The following is an 18,204-nucleotide window of genomic DNA, read 5'->3' as shown; positions in this document are numbered from 1 at the left end:
GCCCCTCCCTGACCAGGGGAAGGCTATCAGAGGAGACCCGGGCTTCCATCTCAACCTCAACGTCATAGAGAAGAATCAGGATTTTTACAGGGGCAGAGCCATCCTGTGTCTCATACATGACTACATGTGACACAGTAACTGACACAGTCTCCCCAAATTCACACATCCAGTGCTGCATAGTCACACACCCACCAGTAGACACAAAGTTAACAGCCTCAGTCACAGACTCCCCCTTCCTTCCGCACACAGTGCTACACACTCACAATCCCCACTAGGGCGCAGTCACAGAGGCACAATAACAAAGCTCCCTATGCCTGCACAGAAGAGGAATACACGATCCCACAGAAACAATCCACACACCCACCACAGGGACACACAGTCACCGGTAACCCACACCAGCACACAGTATTACACACGGTCACACATTAACAATCATACCACGGAGATTCATCCACAGAAAGCTACACACACACGGTATCACACACAGTCAGAATAACACACACATCACTGGGACACATAGTCACACAGAATTTCGTAACCGACACTCCCCTCCCCAGCCCCGTCCGTTCCGCCTGAACAGACTTAATACTCAGTCTCCATCCCCGCCCCGAGCTCTGGACGTTTCACCTCCAATCTCCCGTGCGCGGCGTCAGCCGCCAACAGCTCAGAGACTAACACCCGGCTCCCGTACAGCTCTGCTCAGAGCCTCCGGCCGGAGAACGCGGCGACCTCTGGGAAATGTAGTTCAGAGCCGCACTCGCGAGGGACAAGATGGCGCTGGGCTTGATCCCTGCCAAAGAGATCCCCACAATCACTCCCTGCCTCACCCCTACTCCACCCCAGCCTCGAACCGCGCCTTGGAGTCTTCTGGCGCTCCTGGCGTAGCCTTGCACCGTGGCGCCTAGTTGGAGTCTCCCTGGCATGCTTGAACTGGGCTTATTATAACCCAAGGCACACCACTGCCCTCTTCCAGAGGTAGAGTTAGCACAGATAGAGTGTTAGGTCCTAAGTCCTGAGGCTCAGCCTACGTACACTACTCCCCCAACCAGGAAGACAGTCCCACAAGCTATGGTGGAGTTGAGAAAGCGCGAAAGCTGACTGGAAAAGCCGACTCGAACCACTGAAACTTCTGGGAAATGTAGTCCACAGTCAAAAAAAAGTGGACAACCGGCCAATATCGACTGATTCTGCCCGGTACTGAGCCCAGGCTTGGCGGAGCCCAGGAGACCTCTGGGAATGCTCGCCAGCCTGGAGTGCGCAGGCGCAGGCGCAGGCGCAGGCTTTCCGGCTCGCCATCGTCGTCTTTGTCTGCTGGTGAGTTTGGTTTTGGCTCAACGAAACGCAGATCTTGTTGCGGGACCTGGGTTTCTGGTTTTAGAATCTGGTCGGGTAGGCTGTAAGGGAGGTTTTGTGGAGCCTACTACCGGGCTGGGGAGACTGAAGGGGAGGAATCGCCTCCTGTGACGTGCAGTGTTCAAAGCTTCTGTGGATGGGGGCAGGGGTACAGAAGGAAACGGGCGGGTTCTCCGGTGGGTGACAAAGGTTGTGAGGGAGTGTGAGAGGGTTGTAGAGTTGCAACCTGTATGGTTCCAGGTTTGTGAGTTTGGGTGGCATTGTGAACTTAGTGGGGTAGTACCATGTAAACCTCACTTTTCTAGTTTCTAAAATAATGATAAGGATGCATCTCTCTGGAGCATCCGTTTCTGTGAAAGATGAGAAAGGGAAAAGGCTAAAAGCAGACTCATTGTGGAGTAGAAAACAAAATCAGCATTCCTTTTTTTTTTTTTTTAAATTGGAAAGATTTCCGGGAAACTTGTTATTCCTTGTCTAGACTCTCTGTAGGTATTGAATTTTCTTAATTCTTTGAAGGAATTTTGGTAAGGCTGCTTTGAGAAGTCCTGGACTAAGGAATAGCTTTAAGAGGTAGTTTCCACTAGTGCAGACAGCACGGACGGAATTGGGAAGCAAGTTGTCCTGTCTTTGGTGCAGAAATCAAGTAACGGATTTAAGACTCCCTGGTTTGTCAGTGAGCATGGCAGTCTGACTCCTAATTTGGCCAGGTTTTCCCCAAACGAAATGGCCTTTATAAATGTAGCGAAACAAATTTTTCTTTTATCTACAAAGAGAATTTCTTCCAGTATTTTATCACACTTAACATATTTTTCAATAAAACGAAAAAGAAAAGTACCACAGTACAAAAATTCATGTATAGAAATAATAGCTTTGATACATACCGAAAATGATCAGTAACAGTTATAAAGAAGACTACTTTATTTACAATAGCAACAAATCAGATAAAACACCTAGGGATAAACAGTAAATGTATAAAACCTTTATGAAGATTATTTTTAAATGTTAATGAAAGACCCAAAAGAAGACTTGAGCAAATGGAAATATATACTATATGTTAGATAGATTTTGAAAGTCTGCAATGTATTTTGTTATATGAAGAAAGTAAAGTGTATGTTTGGTGTAATACACTACTTTTTTTAGTAAGTGGGGATAGGAATATATATTTGTAGTTACACAGAAAATAAAAATAGCTGTGAGGGGATGCAGCAGCTAGGGCATGGATAAGAATCACATTTTTGCTTGCGTGTTTTGTACACTTCCATTTTTAATTGGGATGGAGGAATTAGATTTCTGTGTTCACTCCATTCCTTTTCAGGAGTTTATCACTGCCTCATTCTTGAACGTTTCCTTGATTTCCATAATACTTCTCTCATTTTTATAATTCTGGTCAAAACCAAGGAACAACTCCCCCCCCCCAAAAAAAAAGAAAAAGAAAAACCCTCCATTAGTGACTTATGTTTCTGTTTTTCCCTTAAATATTAGTGTTCTTAAGTTTCTGACTTTGATCATTTTTTTTCACCTCTAAGAACTCTATGAGCAAAAAAATTCCACTGCTGTGGCTTCAGCTGACACAGGACTAACAAATGATCATTCCTATTTGAGGCTTGTCCTGAGCTCCTCATGCACATATCCAACTGCCTAATAGACAGCACCATCTGGAGGTTGCATAGGAACTTCAAACTCTTTATGTCCAGAATGTTATACTTATGTCTTTCCTCCTGCAGTTTGCCTCCATCCTTTCCCCCTTCTGTATTACCTGTTGTCATCAGTTCATAGCACTGTCCGGGCAGATTCTAAGCATACTACATTGGATCAAGCTTGTGAGGAAGTATGATCCTTTTATCTGTCATACCCCATTACAAATTGGAGACCATGGTCTTTTCAATACACATAATAAGTGAGAAATGTATATATGTTTGCTGAACCAATGAATTGAATGACCATATAATTATAGGACGCTTAAAATATTTAATGTCTCCTAGAGTAACATAACCTAGGTAAAATATTAGACTTCTAAAAATTTTAAGAACTCTGATTCATGAATTATTTCAGAGTCACTCCCTTTATATTTTATCCATATCACTCAAGGTTGGCGACTTCACACTTATGAGAAAAGTGTTGTTATGATACTCAAAACTGTGACTGTGACTATTCAGTCAGGAGCAAGGCTACAAATGACACCTGCTCAAAGGTACCCATACAGGTTGTGATTCTAGAGAACTCTAGCAACTCAGTCTTGTAGTTTCTCTGTGTAACCTAAATTCTGAAAATACGATACCTTCTGTTTCTCATTTTTTGAAATGTATGGAGCCTTTAAATGGTATAATGAGTTTGACCTGAGATGCAAATTACAAATACTCTTTTTTCCATGTGCTCACATGTATGTATGTGCTCCAGTTTCTAAGCCAAAGGGTCAGCGTTACTTTGTTCTTTTTCACAAGCCAGCTTCCTTGTGCATCTCCAGGAGGTGCACTTTCCTTATCCTTAAACTCCTTTGAGGGTCTAAGGGCTCAGCCTGAATTCTGGGATGCTGCTTTGACCTTCAGCAGTAACATCCAAATCCTATGTTAGTATTTCGAATTTTAAAGTCACCAGTTCAAACAAGAAGAGCAATGGATGACTGAGGAAGAAATGTAAAGGAGGTGTTCTCCAGGTGAGTTAGGAAGAACCCAGCAGGTATGAATGGAATAAAGGCTCGTTACAGTTATTCAGTGAGTTTACAACATCTGAAACTTTTTTTGAGGAGGTTTTCTTATCAGCCCCCATCCTTTGGAGTGAAAATTGCTAGGAATTCTTTAGATACCTAGGTAACATTTCCACCTGTTCTTCCTGGATTGGTGCTCTTCTTTTCTCAGATTCTGGAGGACTGGGTGCCTCTCTAACCTCTATTCTGGATGCCAGCCTCTCTACCTCATTTGCAGTCTCAATTTTAGGACTTCTACAGCCTAAATTTCGTCCTTCTCTCTCTAACATTCTCCATTTTTTACTTCTCCCTATATGCCTAGACTCCTTTCCTTCATTCAGTCCTTCTTGCCAAGGATTATAGATCTGTAATCTTTCAAAAACTAGCACGTAGATTCTTTTCTTTAAAATTTAACTATCATTTCTCCCTCCTTCTATCGTTATATACCTCAGAGTTGAATTTTACCCCCTTATCCTTATTTCTTATTGTCTTCTTACCTCCAGATATCATAGTATAACTCTTCTCCAACTCCTGCCTTTTAACAATAATGCAGGCTTGGAAATGAGTGCTGACTTCCTACTAGTTCAACTCCCTGTTACTTTTAAAGAGAAATAGTACTATTATTTTTAAACTCTAATACATATACTTGATAGAAATTAAAAGACTAGATATGTTTCCTTATTCCTGGCTCTCAGTTCTCCATTTCTGCTCCCTGGAAGCAGCAATTATTAACATTGTATGCTTCTAAATGTTTTATGAGTATACAAGGAGACTTTTAGGCAGAGCAGTGACATGATTTGACTGTGACAAGATTACTGTGATTGCTATGTTGAGAAGAGTTGTAACATATATCAAAATGCTCAAATGTGAAGCAAACTCAATGTATTCTGTTTAAATGGTGACCTGTTAAGAGCAGAGGTTGGCAACTATACCCTACTATGTGTTTTTGTAAAAAGTTCATTCATTTTCTTATGGTCTGAGACTACTTTCAGGCTACAATGCCTGAGTTGAGTTGGCATCTGCAGATACATGATATGTAAAGCAATGAAACAGGACTAAAAAGTGTTAACAATCATGGTAAAGCTAAGTGACTATAATAAACCCCAAAATGGCTGGTTTAAGGAATGTAGGAATTCATTTCTTGGTCACATATCAGTTATGTGGTGAGTAGTCAAAATTTGCGTGGTAGCTTTGGTCTTTGTGGTACTTTAAGATCCAGATTTCTTCCAGGTGTCTCTTTAACATTTAGTTGTGGTTGAAGCTGGATCAACAATGCATCCTGGTTCCAGCCTGGTAGAGGAGAGAGGAACCACCACTCTAGGGTGGGGGTGGGGGTCAATAAATTATTTTGTAAAGAGCCAGGTAGTAAGTTTTTTAGGCTTTGTAAGCCATAGGATCTCTGTTGCAACTACTCAACTCAGGCATTATAGCACAGTTAGTTTGCTTAGCATTAGAGCATTTTGATTTATACTTTGAAAATACTTTTTAAACCACAAGATAAATGCTGTTGAAAGGACCATTTTGCCTGGTATTCAGACAATGTTGCCTAGTTCAGTTCAGGACTGTCATTTCACAGTATAAAAAATTCAGTTTGGGGAGGGTGGGAGGGAGGCTCACGAGGGAGGGGATTGGGGGATATATGTATGCATATGGCTGATTTACTTTGTTGTGCAACAGAAACTAACACAGCATTGTGAAGCAATTATACTCCATTAAAGATGTATTTAAACAAAATTCAGTTTTGATAAGTATGTGTGAAGGATGTTGATATAATCTCTGTAAAAATACAAGGGGCTTTAATTACCAAGGAGATGTAATTTCTGTGTTTTCTTTTGGCTTATTAGTAATACAGAACTTAGTCCTGATCTGTTGAGCATCATGCTTTTGCAAATTTAATGAATTTAAAAATTGGAAAATTTTAAATATATAGTATTACTGTACTTTGTTAAAAGTTTAGTAAAATTCACATCTTAAACCATGTATACCTGGGACTTTGGGGTGATAAAATGTCTGAATGATTATCTCTTTTTTTCCTATGTTTATTTTTCTGTTTAGATTTTCTGTCTTTTCTGGTCTCAGTTTTCAGAGGTTGTATTTGCTAGGTTTTCAAATTTATTTGCATAGGGTTGAGCAAAGTAATCTCTACAATCCTTATTTCCAAATAATCATTTTTTATTTTTGTAATTTTGCTTTTATTCCCTTTTAGTTTTTCCCTAAGAATCAACTCATGAATCTATTATTACTTCTATTTTTGTTTGTAATAATTACTTTTCTTATCTTTACTAATTTTTCTGTTTTTCTTTTATTTTCTTCTCCTTATTGTAATTCCTTAGTTGGAATGTTTATTATGATTATTTCTTTTAAAAATAATGTAAACATTTATGCTAAAACTTCTCCAAGCATTATTTTCAAATGTGTTCTATGGGTTCTGGGTTCTGATATACATTGTGTTCTGAATAATATTCTGAACATTACACAATTTATTTTAATTTCCTCTTTGACCAAAGAGTTTGTTCAAGCCAGTAGATTTTGGAATTTACAAGTGAAAGATTTTCATTTTTCTAATTTATGACTTTTTTTTTTTGGTCAGAGTGTTTTATTTTTTATCTGTCCTTTTCTACTTTGTGGAATATTTGAGATTTTATAGGCCTACTATGTGGACTGATTTTGAGAATGTTCTCTGAGCATTTTAAAAGATGGTTCACTATCTATTTTCAAGGTACAAAATAAACTAGTTAGCTCTATATTATAAATAAGTGCATATTTTTATTTCATGTTCCCATTTTTTATATGTTTGCATATTTCATGGATTTGATCTCCGAGGTTGAGAGAGGTAGGCTTCTCAGTTGCTAATGTGTTTTTGTATCTTGGATTTCTGTATTTTATATATTCATGATTATCTTCTTTATTTTATCTTTAGTCTTTATTTTAGCATTTCTTATATATTGTTTTAGATGCATATCTTGTATATATATAGTTTAGGGGGGTTTTGCTATATCAGTTGTTAAACTTTAGCATGAATCAAAGTCACCTGAAGAGCTTGTAAAATACAGATTGCTGGGCCCTACCCACAGGTTTTTTGATTCTGGAGGTCTGGTTTGAGGCCTGAGAATTTTCTGTATGATCCTATCATAGCTCTTTTAATAGTTATTTTTATTCTAGTTGCACTTATTGACAGGAACAATATGGTTGGTATTGATTCTCTGATTTTACTTTATATACTGTTTTATTTTTATTTTTTTATTTTTTTTGGGCCACACAGCACAACTTGTGGGATCTTAGTTCCTTGACCAGGGATTGAACCCATGCCCTTGGCAGTGAAAGCATGGAGTCCTAACCACTGGACCTCCAGGGAATTCCCAACTGTTTTAAATTCTGCCTCATCTTTTATCTTTTGTATCTTTTGCTTAGGATCTTTCTTTGTTTTGAATATATGTCTTTTTTTCCCGAAAATTTGGAAAGTTTATATTTTTTTCTTATGGTTCCCTTTATATTCATAATTTTCTTAGTCTTCATCCTTGATTTGAGACAATATCTATTTACTATCTGTTACCAGTATATTTTATACATTTTACAATACATATTTTCAGTCTCCCTCTTCCCTTCACTGCACAGTTAGTGATTGTGATTATTCTTCTAGCTTAAAGTAGTAACGGTTGCACCGTTCTCACCTCTCCCTTCATATGTATGAAATTCTTTGCCGTTGATTGTGCAGTGACCCATCTATCAAAATCCTATCCACTGTTCAAACTTGAACTTCATTTTTATTAAACTGTCTCTCACTTCTAGCCCAATCTCTCTAATCTCTGTATCTCCATCTTATATTGTAGCTTCCAGAGCAACTTGGATCTTAAGTGTATACACTGTTAGATTTGTATTTTTCGCTTTGATGTCTAAGATATACATTGAAGCTCATTGGCAGAAAGGCCAGTTTTTTATCCTTCGTGTCTGCATTCTTGAGCACAAATAAGATGTTTTATTTTGTGAAATGTCTACTCTAGTCTTTCTCCCATTTTAAAAACTAAATTGTTTATCTTTTTATTATTGTGTTTCAAGAGTTGTATATATTCTGGATACAAGCCCTTTATTAGTTTCTCCCAGTCTATGGCTTTCCTTTTTGTTTTCTTAACTGTGTTTTCTTTTCTTTTCTTTAATTAATTAATTAATTAAATTTTTTTTTGGCTGCGTTGGGTCTTCCTTGCTGTGTGTGGGCTTTCTCTAGTTGCATCGAGCGGGCGCTACTCTTCGTCACAGTGCACGGGCTTCTCAGTGCAGTAGCTTCTCTTGTTGCAGAGCATGGGCTCTAGGTGCACAGACTTCAGTAGTTGTGGCACGCAGGCTCAGTAGTTGCAGCGCACGGGCTTAGTTGCTCCGCGGCATGTGGGAGCTTCCTGGACTAGGGCTCGAACCCATGTCCCCTGCATTGGCAGGTGGATTCTTAACCCCTGTGCCACCAGGGAAGTCCTTAACTGTGTTTTTTGAAGGGCGTTAATTAATTTTTAATTTTGATGAAGTCTACCATTTTTTCTTTTATATTAATAGTTTTTTTATTAATAGTTTTAATAAGTTTAGTTCTTATGCTGAGGTCTATAATTGATTTGAGTGAATTTTTGCTTATGGTATGCACTGAGGGTTGAGGTATTTTTTTCTAGTTATGGAAATTATAGCACTGATATGAGTGGCAGCATATTACTAATCAGTTCTTGAAATGATTTATAAGAAAATGAGGATATAATTTTAAGACAGATAGATCAGGATAATGTCCAAGGTTTGCAGTGAGTGGATGGAAAACAGTTATAAAAGAAAGGATTTAAAGAGAGGCCAAGAGAGACTCTTGACAAAAAAAAGAGCTTGGGTGCCAGTATATCAGGCATAATGAAAGGAGAAAAACAAATGAAAATTGAATTTGATGGCAATGACAGTTTCTGTATCAAGAAATGATAGTACCAGTAATCAAAATAGAAATCAAAATCAGATTTGGAAGCAAAAATGGCTATTTTCTGTCATATTTTCTTTTTTTCTTTCCCATTAAATATATGTGTACTTCGCTGTTTAGCCCATGTGAAACTCAGTTGTAAGTAGATAAAAAGAGCACTGTCTATAGTTATTATACAATTATAGACTCAGTCAAGTTAAAAGGCCCAAGTCTTCAAGATCTCTGTAAGTATAACAAATAGGGGCTTTTAAAAGTCAAATAGGATTATAGCTATGCTTGCTCCATTCTTCCTCACCCATAGTTTTTGTTCCACATAGACAGCCACTTTCAACTCATTTGACTGTGTCTGTTGGTGTTTATTCCCGTATTTTATACAGCTATTTTACCTATTTTAAATGTAATCAATTTAATCATTATCAACATGCTAATGTGAAAGATGGGGTTCAGAAAATTTCCTGCATTCATTTTTCTTCATATTTTCTCTGAAACTCCTTTCTCTGGTGCTTCATATTTTCTCTTGAACCTCCTGGATTCCTCCACTAAACTACTAATTTCCCAGTCATTACTCTCCTTTTTTTTTTTTTAATAATTAATTATTTATTTATTTATGGCTGTGTTTAGTCTTCGTTTCTGTGCGAGGGCTTTCTCCAGTTGCGGCAAGCGGGGGCCACTCTTCATCGTGGTACACGGGCCTCTCACTATTGCGGCCTCTCTTGTTGCGGAGCACAGGCTCCAGATGCGCAGGCTCAGTACTTGTGGCTCACGGGCCTAGTTGCTCCGCGGCATGTGGGATCTTCCCAGACCAGGGCTCGAACCCGTGTCCCCTGCATTGGCAGGCAGATTCTCAACCACTGCGCCACCAGGGAAGCCCTACTCTCCTTCTTTATTCCTTTCTCCCCTCCTTCCTTTTTTTTTTTTTTTTTTTAATTTTTTTATTCTTGGAGATATTCTGGAATGTTTTCCCCAACCTATTGAATTTTTAAGGTCAGCAGCATATTGTTTATTTCCAAAAGCACTTATTTATAGAATCCTATTAATATTTCATTGCTATATAATCTCTTAGCTTTCTGTGATACTAATTATATATTGTATGTATGTGCTCTTTTGTTCCTTGCCTTGTTTTTTCCTATTTGTTTGATCTTTCACATTATGGCTTTTGTCCAATTTTTGTGATCTTTAACTCTACATTAATACACTGAGGTACCAGAAGGATTATTTTAATCTGTGTGTCCATGGGTGGGTCTTGTAAAATGGTGGGCTTCACTGTGCAGCATTCAGTCAGATATCTAAGTCTTTCTTTTATATGACTCCAAATGTCAGTATCTGTAGGTGTTCTCATGATCTCATTTTTTCAAACAAGAACCCTTCCATTATCTGACAACTACCAGCATTCTTGGAGTCTAGCAGAAGAAAGAAGTTGGGAGCCTATACTATATATAAACTTATACTCATCCCCTTCTTTCATTATGGTACTCTCATCTACTTTCCCTGTTATCACTAAATTTGGAGTTTCTCAGTTGTACTTTGTCTGGATAATTCCTATTTCTTTCCAGTTAGGAGAATTGGGTGTATCAGCTGTTCCTTTCATTTTATAAGCCCCACCTTCCACTCTCATGCAGTGTCTCCAGTTATAGTGCCTTTCTGTTGTCAGCTGTGGCACAGATTACCTTGCTTCTAAGTGGCATCCTCATCTGCTAGCATTTTATTTAAGTCACTCAGTTCTGCTGTTAATTTACAGTCCTTTATTTGCTTTCCTTTCAAAATTTCCTAATACTTTCATCCACTGTTGTCTCCTCAACCTTTTAGATTTTATGAGTAATGCCCTTCATCCCCTATTGTCATTTTAATGGAGTTTCAGGAAAATGTAGAAATAAATATCTTATTTAACCACATATCCCTTATTAATACTCCTATTCATTTTATTTTTTATCCCTTCATCCTAGGCTTTCCAAATGTTACGTGTTTGTCTTTCATCCTGTTTGTCACCTGTGTTTTATGTTTTCCCTTATTTTACTGAGTTATAAAGTATACATTGTTTCATTTAAAAGCAGTTTAAGCTACATGCGCCCATGGATGTTATTTGTATTTGAGCTTTCTTTTATACTGGTAGGTTAGGTTTGAAATAAAGAGTTTATTTTTAAATTGCATATTTTTGAAATTTTATTAAAACTAGTGGGAAAATTTACAAGTGTGATATTGATGATGATGATTGCTACTTTATTGAATGTTTACTACATGCCAGGTATTAAATATTTTACAGTTATTAACTCTTTTCAATGATGATTTTTTTGTACTCCTTTTTAGAAAAGGCCTGGGAAATTTATAAGTAAATAAAGACACAACAGGAAAGACTTGTGGGTTAAGTCTCATCCTTCTCCGTGAAAACACAGCTAAAGAAAAACTCAGAAAACCTAGGTAGCAGAAAAGTATTTCCTCTGAGCACAGACATTGATTCTTTAAGATTACTCCTCTGTGTATGGGACTCAGTTTAAACGAGTTTGGAACATTTAATTTACACTTAAATATGAGAGATGCTGTCTAAGAAAGAACCATTAAGAATATAATGAGGATGCTATATTTCATCCCAATTTGTAATCAGCTAATCACAGGATAACCAATGTGAAAAGTCTTTCATCATATATTCAACTTTGATAGACAGCTGAGAATTACTATTGAAGAGAAACCATATGAATTTACTGAATGTGGAAAAGCTTTCATCCATGTCACATGTCAAGAGATACTAAGGAATTCTTGTTGGAGAAGGTATCTGTGCATGATAAGAATGTTGGAAAGCCTTCAGCCTGAATCAGATCTCCTTCAGCATGATCAAATTCATGCTGGAGAGAAACCTTATGAATGTAATGAATGTGGAAAAACATTTAGCCTGAAGCAAAACCTCATAGAGCATAAGAAAATGCACACTGGAGAGAAATCACATGAATGTAATGAATGTGGTAAAGAATTCTCTCGAGTCTCATCCCTTACTCTACATTTGAGAAGTCATACAGGAAAGAAACCATATAAATGTAATAAATGTGGAAAAGCCTTCAGCCAGAAGGGAAACTTACTTACTCATCAAAAACATCATACTGGAGAGAAAACTTATGAATGTGGGAAAGCTTCTATTCAGATGCCAAGCCTTATTAAACACCAGAGAAATCATATTGGAAACAAACCCTATGTATGTAAGGAATGTGGCAAAGCCTTCAATGGCAAATCATATCTCTCTGAGCATGAGAAAATTCATACAGGAGAGAAACCATTTGAATGTAATCAATGTGGAAGAGCCTTCAGCCAGAAGCAATACCTTGTTAAACATCAGAATATCCATAGTGGAAAGAAACCCTTTAAATGTAATGAGTGTGGAAAAGCCTTTAGCCAGAAGGAAAACCTCATTATCCATCAAAGAATTCATACTGGCGAGAAACCTTATGAATGTAAAGGGTGTGGGAAAGCTTTCATTCAGAAGTCAAGCCTCATTAGACACCAGAGAAGTCATACAGGAGAGAAACCTTATATATGTAAGGAATGTGGAAAAGCCTTCAGTGGGAAATCAAACCTCACTGAGCATGAGAAAATTCATATTGGAGAGAAACCCTATAAATGTAATGAATGTGGAACAATCTTTAGGCAGAAGCAGTACCTCATTAAACATCACAATATTCATACAGGAGAGAAACCCTATGAATGTAATAAATGCGGAAAAGCCTTCTCTCGAATCACATCTCTCATTGTACATGTGAGAATTCATACAGGTGATAAGCCTTATGAATGTAAAATATGTGGGAAAGCCTTCTGTCAAAGCTCATCTCTTACTGTGCATATGAGAAGCCATACAGGTGAGAAGCCTTATGGTTGTAATGAATGTGGGAAAGCCTTCTCTCAGTTCTCAACTCTTGCTCTGCATATGAGAATCCACACTGGAGAAAAACCTTATCAGTGTAATGAATGTGGGAAAGCTTTTAGCCAGAAGTCACATCATATTAGACACCAGAGAATTCATACTCATTAAAACTCTATGAATGCCTTGAATTTGGGAACACCTTCAAGAGAATTCATATTAAACAGTATATCAGAAAATTCATTTTACAGTAAATTCACATGAATGTGGAAAATCCTTCAGCAACAGCTCAAAATGTAATATACTGAGAATTTAATAACTATCACAGTATCATGAAAACCTACACCCCCAAGACCCCACAACAAACATTGTTCATGCTGTACTTTTAGGAGCATTCTCATTAAGGATCCAGTCATGGACACTAATCAACATGGTTCTGGAAGGCCTACCTGATGCATTCAGACAAAGATATGTGAGGTATAAAGATGTGAAATTAAGAGACAAAATTGTCATTTTTTTGTTACATGTTTTGCTACATGTATAATCATCAAAATTATTTGCTCTTGATACAGTAATAGAAAACAAAGATTGTGACAGAATATTATATCCAGAAACATATGCATGTCTGTATGGGGAATTGGCAATTGATAGAGGTGGTAATCACAAGTTGGTAGGGAAATCTGGATGATTCAAAAAATGGTCTCAGGGTAAATTGACTCTTCATGTGGAAAAATATTAGATCTTTGCTGTTGTTATACATTAAAGTATTTATTTAAAAATCCAAAAGTGTTATGAAGATTAGAATGCAAAGAGCAAAACTTAGTAATATAAGAATTTTATAGGAGAATTTTTTCAAACCTGAGGGTAGGAAAGAATTTCGAAAACAGATTCCAGAATACCCACTCTTGAGTATACATACATATAGCGAACAAACTGATACATGTACCCAGGGAGTCCTGTACCTTTATGTTCATTGCAGCATGAGTTATATTAGCAAAAAATTGGAAACAAATGTCTGTCACTTTTGAAATGGATGAACAAAATGTGATGCAGTCACACTGTATAATATTCTCTAGTAGTTAAGTATAACAAATTAAATCTATATGTATTAATAGAGAAAGATATGAAAATCATGTAGAGTGAAAACAAATGAAGTGAATATATTATAATTATACCTGTATAAATTTAAATTAAATCAACACTAACCAACACTAGTATTAAAGCATTGGTTATGGGTGAACATTTTTATGTAAAGCTATGAAGAATGGATTGGAAGAATACACACTCAATTCCCAAAAGTGGTTGTCTCTAAAAAGAAAGGCAGTAGAAGGGAAATGGGGCCAAACATGGTAGTTAAAGGATACTTCAGTTTTGTATCTAAATATCTATCTCATTAAAAAGAAATAAAGATTCCAAGTAAATAAAACAAAATATGTTAATTCTGAATTGTAATAATATATGAGTTTATTCTGTTGTTTATGCTGTTTCTTTTAAACTTCTGAAAATTAAAAAAGATAAGGATAGGAGTAGGGAAACTACATGGAGTACATGTTATAGTGGATTCACATTCCCAGTTAGATGCAGATATTTTACAGAAGATATTTCTACAATCATATCTTTATTATAAAATATGAATTTTAAAAATTGGAATGGTAACAAATCTAGTTATTTAAATTTACTCTCAGATGTCATATCACTAATCTCTGTGTGGTCTTTACTGAGACCACAGTAGATTATAGCATGATTTTGCAACAGGTGATTGAGTCACATACATTTAAGGATCATATCACTTAGTAATACATCACTTAGTAATACATGCACAGACTTGTTAGAGATAATTCGTTTTTCAGAAACATTTATCAGGAATTTTAATAGTCCACATAACCAGTATTAGCATTAGAAATTTGACATTTTTTAAATGAGGAAAACATGTCACTCTTACATTTTTTTGTATGCCATTGAGTAAAACATCAACTCTTGCATTTCAGCTTGAGTTTTAAACTCAGACTATTTTTTTCCTCTAATCTGCCACAGTCAATTTCCCCCACCTCTAGTTTGTTTGTTTCCTTCAGGAAAATGGCACTGAAAAGGGAGATCTCAGACCTAAACAGAATTCTTTTATTAAAAGCAAATCTTTTTGAGGATTTCAGTTAGTGCTCTTTTTGAATAGTGATAAAAATGAGTATGTAACACTTAAACCTTAGGCTGCTTTCAAATATATCAATTTCTTTTAAACTCAGAATAATACTATGCTACTATAACTATAGCACTGCACTGCTTATTATTAGCATATTTGAAGGTTGGTCTTGAGATAAGATTATAAATGCCATAGGTTGACTTTGTGAGGTAATGTATCCAAATAAGATACATGTATATCTATGTGAATCTAAATTATCCTCTCTTTTCTTCCATTTCTCATTAAGCATTCTCTCATATTCCTTAAGTGTTATCCACTTGTGCTGGTGCAGCTTTGAAGTCACCAGAGCAACTAGGAACTCTAATCCAGACCAAATAAGGAGGATTACCTTTTCGTGACTATAGTTGGTCAGTGCCAAGGCCCAGCAACAAGAATGATTATAATGGTCGGATAGAGTAAGATAAGCAGTTGCTGCACAGTATTCAGTGATATTGTGTGCTATAAATTTATTCAGCCATCCCCCTACTAATTCAACTTGTTGCTAGTTATTTGCCATCACAAACAACACTATAGTAAACACGTTTATATTGGCCCTTACATTTTATTTTTATTTCTGGGGGATAGATTACAGACAAGAGACTGCTAGATTAAAGGATATGTGCTATTTTAAAATTTTAATAGATGCAATCAGTTATTTTCAAAAAGACAGGTTTCCTCCGGCCATGCAATAGGTGGTATTATACTAAAACTCATGTTTGTCTGATGAGTATAAACCTCACCTTTTCCTAGATTTGCTTCTTTGTAAAATTTCATATTATTAGCCTATTTTCCTATAGGATTATTTATTTTTTTGTCAGTTTTGAAGACTTCTTCACGTATTAGACATTAGGAAGTTTATGGATTGGTTATAGAGATATTTTAATCTCTAGATTGTATATGTTACCTCTTAGGTTTTCTTATAAGTTGTCTATTTTCTTTTTGCAATATATAAATAATCCATCTAGAATTGAATTTTTAATGTCATGTATGAGGGTTCATTTTCTTTTCTTCCAGATGGGTTGCCAGTTACACAAGCACAATTTGTTAAAATAATCCAGCAGCCAGTTTAGCAGCAAGTCACACAGCTCTGACACCTGCATGTCCACCAGAAGCAATCACAGATTTGAACTAGCAATCAAAAAAAGAGAGAGGGAGAGCAGAATAAGCTTTAACCTAGCATTAGGTTTATTATTAGCTTTGTCCTGACAAGAAAATGTCTTCACAGCATGTTCATCAGACAGTCCTGCAACTACCCAAGCAAGCACAGCTTCCACTGCTTTAGCACTGCACAGAGGAGAAAAGATCAAAATGGGTGTGGTTCACCTCAGCACTGGGAAACATTAACATTCTCATCCAGCACATTTTATAATAATCAACCAGGGCATCTGCACGGTGTGCCACCATCACATGGGGCACACTCAGTTGTAACAATGATAATAATTTAAGCACAGAGAACCCACTGCCTTGGTGTCCCAAGACTTGTGATGTCTTAGTTATATAGGCTGTCAGTGTCTACATGCCAATTAACAGTTTGTCCCATCCAGATACAGGCTACAAATGAGAGATTTACAGTGGTGTTTTCTTCAAGGAAAGTGTGGTAGAAAGGCAAATCTAAAGTCATCTTTCCAGAGATGAATCAGTGGGAAAGGCCTGTTCTTAATCCTTTACTGATACCACACTTTTCCTACTCAACTAAAACTTTGCTATGTAATCCTTTAACCATATGATCTTTTTTCATTCAACTTAAACTGCCTTATATTTTGATTTATACCAAGACCTATTTCTATATTCTCTTGCTTCATTAATCTGTTTTTCTATTCCTATGCTAACACCATATTAATTGATAACTTAACATTAGCCTTATTGTATTTTGATACTGAGTATTACAGCAAGTCCCCCACTCCCTGCTGTTTTTCAGTTTTATTGGCTAAATTAATTTTCTTTCTATATAAATTAAGATAGTTTTCTCAAATTACAAAAACCCTTTGATATTCTAATTGGAATTACATTAAATTTATACACTTACTTTGGGAGAAATGACATTTATGATACTGTCTTTCTGTCCCAAAACATAGTATGCCTTTGCATTTGTTCAAATTGTGATTCACGTCCTTCAGCATGAGGATTCTGAACAAAGTAATTTGAAGCCCATCACTGCTTAATACCATTATATTAAAGATTTTTGTTCGGTGAATAAGGAAATCTCCCCTCCACCCCAGCCCAGAATTCATGTGTGGAAGCCCTAATCTACAATGTGATGGTATTTGGAGATGGGGCCTTAGGGAGATTAATCAGTTTTAGATTAGGTCATGAGGGTGGCACACTTACGATGGGAGTAGTGCCCTTATAAGGAATGCCTCGTGTATGCACCAAGCACACAGTGAGACAGCAGCTGTCTACAACCCAGGAAATGGACCTTCACCAAATCTGCCAGCACTTTGCTATTGGGACTTCTTAGCCTCTAGAACTGTGAGAAATAAACGTCTGTTGTTTAAGCCACCCAGTCTATGGTATTTTGTTATAGTAGCTCAAGCTAAGACAGTCCCCTTCCTGCTTAATTCTACCCCAGCCAGTTAAATATGAGGTAGACATCTTGTCAGATGCTTACTATGAGCTCCTGATATATGGTAAATAAGACAAAGCCACTTCTCATTAGAAGAGTATAATCCCAACTCCATTAACAAGCTCTGTAATTTTTGGCAATTTGTAAAACTTCCTAAGTCTCAATTTTTTCATTTTAAAATAAAAATTGTTGGAATGGGAAATATGTGGAAAATACAGTTCCTGCAAATGACATCACCAAAATGTTGAACTAGAAAGCTCCAAGCTATTGTTTTCCCACAGAAACTGAAAAACAACAACAACAAAAAAACCCCAGAAGCTTTCTGAACCAACTTTGTAGTACCTCTGAAAAACAGTCAAAGCTTTTTTGAAACAAGAAAATGCTCAATTAAGAAAAGCCATCTTCAAAAGTTTTGTGGCATGTTTACTCTTTCCCCACCCCTCCCCAGCACAACAGTGATCTTGGTCTTGACCTGGTGGCAACCCAGTTTCTCCTTCTCAAACTTGAAGGAGCAGAGCAGACCATGTTTGCAAATTATTGTGTATCTCTGTTCTAACCTATCTTGAGGATACATGAAGGACTGATGCAAGGCACATTGCTGTTTTACATTACTCAGAATGCAGGTGGGGAAATGAGCATGCACTGCTCATAA

The 18,204-nt window shown here is 36.8% G+C and overlaps 1 protein-coding gene across 2 annotated transcripts; it reads left to right on the top strand.

Annotated features, from left to right (window-relative positions):
* Positions 1-759: 759 nt before the first annotated feature.
* ZNF260 (zinc finger protein 260) lies at positions 760-14,259 on the top strand. 2 transcript variants are annotated; one of them, XM_082439460.1, is made up of 2 exons: positions 760-1,314; positions 11,277-14,259. In XM_082439460.1, the coding sequence occupies exon 2, from the start codon at positions 11,746-11,748 to the stop codon at positions 12,982-12,984; it is 1,239 nt and encodes a 412-aa protein (XP_082295586.1). In that variant the 5' UTR covers positions 760-1,314; positions 11,277-11,745; the 3' UTR covers positions 12,985-14,259. The 2 variants fall into 2 exon arrangements, with proteins under 2 accessions (XP_082295586.1, XP_082295585.1); XM_082439459.1 differs by lacking the exon at positions 760-1,314 and adding an exon at positions 1,366-3,544.
* The last annotated feature ends 3,945 nt before the right edge of the window (positions 14,260-18,204 follow it).

This window comes from Balaenoptera physalus (assembly GCF_965194825.1).
Source record: "Balaenoptera physalus genome assembly, chromosome: 19".
Classification (NCBI taxonomy): Eukaryota; Metazoa; Chordata; class Mammalia; order Artiodactyla; family Balaenopteridae; genus Balaenoptera; species Balaenoptera physalus.
Note: the sequence above shows the minus strand (reverse complement) of the source record. Positions and strands in the feature narration are given on the sequence as shown.

What these genes read in the sequence shown, in the direction of transcription:
- ZNF260 (XM_082439460.1), top strand. Translation starts at nt 11,746, where the DNA reads ATGATAAGAATGTTGGAAAGCCTTCAGCCTGAATCAGATCTCCTTCAG.